Source organism: Bison bison, unplaced genomic scaffold (assembly GCF_000754665.1).
Source record: "Bison bison bison isolate TAMUID 2011002044 unplaced genomic scaffold, Bison_UMD1.0 scf7180017864458, whole genome shotgun sequence".
Classification (NCBI taxonomy): Eukaryota; Metazoa; Chordata; class Mammalia; order Artiodactyla; family Bovidae; genus Bison; species Bison bison.
Window position 1 is genome coordinate 4,670,416 of NW_011495020.1, and position 8,351 is coordinate 4,678,766.

Genomic DNA, 8,351 nt, shown 5'->3' on the forward strand with positions numbered 1-8,351 from the left:
CCAAAGTACTCAACACCATCAAGTCATTACACCAACCCTGGACATTACACCAACCATGCAGGATGATAATTGGTAGAGAAATAAACTTACATATTGACTAAGTCACAGTGTTGGGGATCTCTTATTACAGAGCTTAGCTTTTATCCTAAGCAATAAAAGCATATAGATTAATGAATGGATCTATATTTTAGTTAAGGCCACGGCTTCTGGCAGGAGGTCCTTTCACAGCTGTAAGTCTCTTCAGCTTCCAGTAACCTCTTCCTCTCCTTGACCCATTCTAATCCAAGAGGTAATAACTGTTATCAGCCCGCATATTTCACTTCCTTGTTGGTTCCCTTAATACCCCTTACATCCTTGTAGAGTCCTTTCATTCAGTAGCTCAGTCGTGTCTGACTCTTTGTGACCCCATGGACTGCAGCACGCCAAGTTTCCCTGTCCATCACCAACTCCCAGAGCTTGCTCAAACTCATGTCCTTCTCTTAATTACTTCTGATATCTATTTCCTGTCAGTACCCAAACCAATACAATACTCCTCCCTGGACTTATAGCTGTTAGTCAGAATAAGCAATGACATAAGAAATGGGCAGATGTGAAAATCTCAGAAGGATGATGATGATGTTTTAGATCAACAATGTAATAAAAGAGCAAACAGGGATTAGCACCCAGATCTCATAATGCACAGGAAATCTATCCCCTCTATTGGCATCATCAAGATGGTGAGAAGCCAAGTGGCATCTTAAAACTTTACACTAAAATTGTTCCAGCAAAAGCTATTTGACCCACTTATTCCAAAAGTAAAGCTTATCCCCAAATATCTCCATTATTCATTTCTAATATCACTGGCTTACCAACTTAATTCCTTAGCTGGCGTTCCACTGAGTTCAGCCAGGAAGCTTTGAATTAGAACATGAAATTTGCCAGGTTTCTGTTTGAACAAGATTCAAAGAGCCTCCAAAAATTTCACAGGTCACAAAGAGTACAGCTCACAGCCTCACTCACCTCGGGTAAAAGAAGGAAAGAGAAAAAGTAGCAAATGAGAGTGTGTGTGAGAGAGAGTGGTGGGGTGGAGGGCTAGGGGATGAGAATGAGGAAGGTTAGGGAGAGAGGGAGGAAGGAACGAAACTGCCTATCAAATTTATAGTAAGAAAGGTGATTCTTCAAAAGAGGAGCTGCCTCTTCCACATTAAAAAACCAAAATACCCTCAATTTGGAGTGCTCTCCAAGGCCAAACAGCTAGGGGAACCCAGAAGACAATGCAGCTTTGCTGCCAGACACGTCAGCTTCCTGTGGAGGGATCTGCAGTGGCTGAAGGAAGAGACAGATCAAGGAAAATGACTTTCATCCCTAAATGAAATATAAATTCCTCTAAGATCAAACAATACAGTGGAGAAGAAAATGAAAAATATGAGTCATTATCCATTTATTAAAATATTCACTCATTCTAATACAAAGCAAACAACGCCAACAAAATCATGCGTATTTTGTCAGGATGCTTTTGGCTACAAGTGAGTGAATATCCAACTGAAAGTGTCTTATCAGGCTTTCTATTTTCTCATATAAGAAAGGTAGGCCTTCCTTTTTTCAGGGAACAGGGAAGATGGCAGACATTCAGACTGAGCATGCATGCCAAAAGCAACCGACCATCTTTCAAAATAAGAAGAGGGTCCTGCTTAGAGAAACTGGCAAGGAGAAGTTCCCACAATTCCACAAAAACATCAGTCTGGGGTTCAAGACACCCAAGGAAGCCATCGAGGGCAACTACATTGACAAGAAATGCCGTTTTACTGGTAATGGCTCCATCCAAGGGCAGATTCTGTCTAGCAACCAAAATGAAGATGGAGAGGGCCATTCTCTCATCTGCCCAGATTTCCTCCGCTACATCCGAAAGTATAACCGCTTTGAGAGGGGCCACAGGAACATGTCTGTGCATCTTTCCCCCTGTTTTAGGGACATCCAGATTGGGGACATTTTCACAGTGGGCACCTGCTGGCCCCGGAGCAAGACGGTGCCCTTCCACGTGCGCAAGGTCACCAAGGCTGCCGACACCAAGAGGAAGTTCCAGAAGTTCTGACACTGGACCCCCTGCCCACTGCTCCAAACAAAATAGTGATTTTCCCAGTCCAAAAAGAAAAAAAAGTAGGTGACTCTGCTGCTGCTAAGCTGCTAAGTCGCTTCAGTCGTGTCCAACTCTGTGCGACCCCATAGACGGCAGCCCACAAGGCTCCCCGGTCCCTGGGATTCTCCAGGCAAGAACACTGGAGTGGGTTGCCATTTCCTTCTCCAATGCATGAAAGTGAAAAGTCAAAGTGAAGTCACTCAGTCGTGTCTGACTCTTAGCGACCCCATGGACTGCAGTCTACCAGGCTCCTCCATCCATGCGATTTTCCAGGCAAGAGTACTGGAGTGGGGTGCCATTGCCTTCTCCGGTAGGTGACTCTAGGTTTGGCTAATTAGACAAGCTAACTAGGCCAGAGCTCTGTATCCTCCTCTCTGAGTTTCTCTTCTCTTTCTCCTCATGGTTGCAAGATTACTGTTTCAGTTCCAAGCATCACCTCTCATATAACACTGTCCAGACACAGGAAGGCGAAGCCTTGGCTTTCTCTTCAAGTAGCTCTCATTTTACTCTAGAGAAAAAGCCTTCCCCAGAAGCCCCCAGCAGTCTTCCCCTTGCCCCTCATTGTCTGGAATTTGCACCACATGGCCACTCCACGCTTATAACTGGCAAAGATAATCGGCACTTAGAGCAGACTTGTGCATAGCAGGAGCTCATTTACCACTTGCCAAATAAATGAAAGGTGAATTGGACTGCCAAGGTTGCCTTAGACTAATTACAGTCTGTTTCCTAGAATTCATTTTCCTAGAACACATTGTTGGGTGGCGGAAGAAAATTTGTATTTTCTTATCAAAGAAGAAGGAAAGGGCTTGTCTAGTGGCTTAGTGGTAAAGAATTTGCCTGCCGATGAGGGGACATGGGTTCAGTTCCTGGTCTGGGAAGATCCCACACGCCTCAGAGCAACTAAGCCCATTCGCCACAACCACTGAGCCCACGTGCCACAACTACTGAGCCTGCACCCCAGAGCCTGTGCTCCATGAGAAGAGAAGCCTCTGCAGTGAGAAACCCGTGCACGGCAACTATTAATACAGTAGGCTCTGCTAGCCGCAACTAGAGAAAGCCTGTGCAACAATGAAGACCCAGCACAGCCAAAAATAAATAAATAAAATTATTTTTTTAAAAAAGGAGGAGGGAGGAATGGATTTGAGCAGTCAACAAACAGCATATTCCACATTAAGCCATTTCTTTTTTTTTCTTCTTTTTAAATTTTATTATAGATTTACTTAAAGGCAAAAATACATTTTTACAGCAAGAAAATGTCTATGCCAGGCACGTTGCACCAAGTAAATATAAAACAAAAATAATTACTTTATCACCGTTTGATGATGAAGGTAAAAATTTATATATAAAGATATATTCATATATAAATTTCTTTTTTAAAATTAATTAATTAATTTCTTGGCTGTGCTGGATCTTCGTTGCTTTGTATGGGCTTTCTCTAGTTGCAGGGAGCTGGGGCTACGCTTCACTGTTGTGCTCAGGCTTCTCACTGCGGTGGCTTCTCTGTTGTGGAGCACAGGCTCCAGGTGCTCGATCTTCAGTAGTTGCAGCACGCAAGCTCAGTAGTTGAGGCTCACAGGCTCTAGAGTACAGGCTCCGTAGTTGTGGCACAGGGGTCTTGTTGCTCTGTGGCATGTGGAATCTTCCCAGACCGGGAATTGAACCCATGTCCCCTGCACTGACATGCAGATTCTTATTCACTGTGCCACCAGAGAAGTCCAAGTCGTTTCTTTTCATTCTTTCTTTCTTTTTTCTTTTTTTGGTCAAATCAAGTGGCTTGTGGGATCTTAGTTCCTCTATCAGGGATTGAACTCAGGGCCCTGGCAGTGAAAGTGCCAGGTCCTAACTACTGGACCACCAGGGAATTCCCACACCATTTCTTCTTAAGGCAGAGAAGAAGAGCAACCCAAGAAAGAGCTTATTACTCTCTAATGGTTACTTTAGCAAAAAAATGTTCTTTGGATTTAAACAGATTGTTCATGCAAGGGAGTAGTATCTTATTAAGGGAGAGGTAACATGTTCTAGAGATAAATGAACTTTTTTCTTCCCCAGCTGAGACATCAGTTCTTTTAGGATAGTCTCTGCCCGACCCAGTCTGGGTTAGGTGTCTTTCCCGTGTATTATCAAAAGCACTCTTTACCTCCCCATAGTAGAGCACTTGCCACACCAGATTGTACTTCACTGTTGACCCCTGTTGTAGAGACTGAGTGTGTTCACTAAACTCTTTCCTTTCTCTTCTATGCACTCAGCTATGTTTCCCAACCTCCACTGCAGTTAGGTGTGACCACGTGGCTCAGTCTGGTCAATGCAGCATGGGTAAAGTGATGTTTGCCATTTCCAGGTTAGGCCTTATCATGAAAACTACCCATACAGGCTCCTAAACTCTCTTTCTGATCTGCTGCCTGAATGGAGCAGAACACCTGTCTTCATGCTTGAAGAATCTGTTTTTTTTTTTCCCCCATGTGTGCTAAGCCACTGAGAATTAGCTGTTTGTTTGTGTGTTTTTGTTAGTGACGTTACCCTGACTAACACAGTTCCACATTAGAATGAAAACCTCTTGAAAATAGAAATTTCCTCTCTCTTTCCCACCAGGTATTCCTCGCTTTGGGTAGACTCCGGCAGTTGGTGATGGACAAGGAGGGGAGGCATGCTGTGGTTCATGAGGTTGCAAGGAGTCAGACATGACTGAGCGACTGAACTGAACTGATTCCTTGCTTTAGTATAGTGCCTATCACACAACAGGCACTTAAAGTATTTTTTTTCATTATACTGGGAAATATTTTACTCTTTGGCCTCTTCCTTTATTTTTGAAATAACCATCTCTCTGACCCTCCCTGGTTTAATCACAGCCACATAAAGGAATTCCTTCAACAGCAGCTTTTTACCCCAAGAAGGCAGCAATGACAGGTGGCTAAATTTTTTTTTTTTCTGCTGTTTCTCTGCCCCCAATACCCCATTCTATTTCTTGCTCCTCCATCAAAATCTTAAACATTTTTTTAATGAAGTAAATGGAACTGTCTCAATGTGTGTCAAGTACCTGAGTGAGTGTTAGTCAATCAGTTGTGTCCAACTCTTTGTGACCCCACGGACTGTAGTCTGCCAGGCTCCTCTGTCTATGCAGTTCTCCAGGCAAGAATACTGAAGCAGATCACCATGCCCTCCTCCAGGGGATCTTCCCAACCCAGGAATTGAACCTAGGTCTCCTGCATTGTAGGCAGATTCTTTACCATTTGAGCCACCAGGGAAGCATCAAATACCTACTATGTGCCAAAATAGCTTTAACTTTGCAATGATGTATCAGTAATTTTTGATATCTCCTCACAGCTCTACACTAAAACTAACAGTAAATCCTTTTAAAAGAGGACTGGGGTCACCTATGTTGATTGTCCTCCTTGGCAACGAGGAAGGGAGGAAAGAAACTGACTCTCATATGTAAACTCTGCATTGCTAAGAAGATGACACCCGGGGGGGCAAAATGAAAGGCACAAGCTTTCCCCCAATTTTTATGTGTTTAAAAAGAATACTCAACAAAACATTTAAGGATCAAAAAGATCAGTTCGACAAGGTGCTCTGATGTAAAATGAATTGGAAATATTCTTGCTATTTTCCCCAGCACACATTACATGCAAGTGTTGCTGAACCTCTAACCAATGTTTTGGAGTAGTGTTTGAAACACCAGTGATACCACCTGGGGTATCTTTAAAAAAATATATTTGTTTGTTTATTTGGCCACGTCTGGTCTTAGTTGTGGCACACAGGATCTTCAATCTTTGTTGCAGCATGCGAACTCTTAGTTGCAACATGTGGGATCTAGTTCCCTGACCAGGAATTGAACCCGTGCCCCCTGCATGGGGAGCACCAAGTCTTAGCCACTGGACCACCAGGGAAATCCCTGGGGTATCTCTTTAAAATTGCAGATTCCGAATTTTTAACTAGCTTTCCTCCCAGTAAAGTTCGAGGGACATTGCTACTTAGCCTGTTTTTTGTTTGTTTGTTTGTTTTTTAAATCACCCATTTTCAACAGGCAAATTGGAAACAACTTTAGCATTTCCCATTCTGTCAACTGCCTTTCCCTTTTATTAATAACTAGCTAATGTCCCTGCTAGGAAACCACCCCCAAAATAGCTGCAGGGTTTTCTTCCTGCTGCATTGGTTGGGGTGGGACAGTTACAGGTGCCCTCCATGGCCTCTGTGTATTATTTTTCTTTCATCACTCAACTGCAAAGCATGGCCAGTTCATATCCCACAGGTCATGGCAAATTTTATGCAGCCAGGAACTTGGCTCAGGTTAAGGTATTTACTGATTTTCTTTTCATCTCAAAAACACCCACTGGAGTTCTCAGTGAATGTGTCAAATGATACAGTCACCTCTGAAAAACTGTTTGATAGTATCCACGAAAGTTAAAACATATCTTCTGTTTAACTAAAGATAGTTAAACCTATCTTCTGACCCAGAAACTCCTCTCCTAGATATATCCTCAAGAAAAATGAATGTGTATGTCTATGAAAAGGCATGTACCCCAGTGTTCATAGCAGCTTTATTCCGAATGACGCCAGACTTTAAATAACCCAAATGTCCATAAACAGAGGAATGGATAAGTTTTATGGCATATTTATATCATAAAATACTATATACAGTAATAATAAAAGCACAAACAATTGATACACATAACAATATGGATGGATCCCCAAAACGTTAGGCCATGCAAAAGAAGCCATACACAAATGAATATATGCTGTATGATTCCATTCATATGAATTACCAAGAAAAGGCGAAACCAATTTACAGTGATATGAATACAATTACAGGCTACTTCTGGGTGAGGAGAGGGGGCTAATGAGCTGGAGGGAGTATGAGAGAATTTTCTGGGGAGTTGGAAATGTTCTAAGTAATGATTTTGCTAGTGGTTTTATAGGTATATATATGTAAAAATTCATCGAGTTAAATATTTAAGACTTGAGCATTCTACTTCATTTAATAGAAATATGGCTGGTTTCTACTACCTTCTAGGGGCAGATCCACATGCCTCTGTTTGTTACTTCCCTGTCCTTTCTTTTCTGGGTTTCCTCCACTCCAGAGGCCTCTGCAGTTTCATTTGTCCTTACTGGAAGTTTTCGGCAGTTGCCAGTCTTTGTCCAATCTCCTTTCTAGAGTTTTCTCTCATTGCTGCAAGTGGTGCCAGAGCTGATCCTGTGTACAATTGTCCCATGTACACTTGATCCTGAGTCCAATTGTCCTGTGAACACCTGATCCTGTGTACACTTGATCCTTTGTACAATTGTCCCTTGGGGTCCTTGGGTGATTGGTTCCAGGATATTCAACAGATACCAGATGCTTGGCTGCTTAAGTCCCTCATATTAAATAGCATGGTATTTGCAAACAGTCTGTGTACTTCCTCCTAGACACTTTGCATCATCTCTAGATTACTTATGGTGCTGGTATGTGTGTGCACTCAGTTACTCAGTAGTGTCCAACTCTTTGCAACCCCATGGACTGTAGCCTACCAGGCTTCTCTGTCGATGAAATTTTCCAGGCAAGAATACTGGAGTACGTGGCCATGCCCTCCTCCAGGGGATTTTCCTGACCCAGGGATAGAACCCATGTCTCTTACATCTCCTGCATTGGTGGGAAAGTTCTTTACCTCTAGTGCCACCTGGGACGCCCCATAAACACTGTATAGATTGTTGCAAATACAAAGTAAATGATACATAAATAGGTGCTTAAAAATGGCGACTTCAAGTTTTGCCTTTTGGAACTCTGGAATTTTTTCTCAAATATCTTTTGATCCAAGGTTTGTTGTTCTGTGGTTTATTGATTCTGTGGATATGGAACCCTGGGGTTCAGAGGTCTGACTATATTTACCCCCATCACCTACCACCAGGTGGGTTACTAGCTAAACCCTCATTGCCCTTCTGTAACCAAATGTAGCTGTTGCTGATCCTTTCTTTATGGCTCTTTGAAATCTTCTAATTTCCTTTTTTTTTTTTTTGCCCATTTCCATCTTTCTCACGAATTGGCTTCAGCTTCTAGTACCTTGATTGGTGGATTTAACCAGGACCACTTGTGGTTTGGGACACAAGTCCACATAGGTTTGCCAAACAGAATGAATGCCGTGCAAAAGCAGCTTGGCGAGCTGCTGGCAACAGAGGGTTTAGGACACTAACGGCTAAGGTTCTGGGAAGCCAAGATGAAGATGGTTAAATAAACTACCACAGTTAGATAAAAAATACAAAACAG

At 42.7% G+C, this 8,351-nt stretch overlaps 1 protein-coding gene across 1 annotated transcript; it reads left to right on the top strand.

The window, feature by feature from the left end:
- The first annotated feature begins 1,597 nt into the window (after positions 1 to 1,597).
- On the top strand, positions 1,598 to 2,071 carry LOC105002824 (40S ribosomal protein S11-like). The gene has a single exon (XM_010859647.1). The coding sequence runs from the start codon at positions 1,598 to 1,600 to the stop codon at positions 2,069 to 2,071; it is 474 nt and encodes a 157-aa protein (XP_010857949.1).
- The last annotated feature ends 6,280 nt before the right edge of the window (positions 2,072 to 8,351 follow it).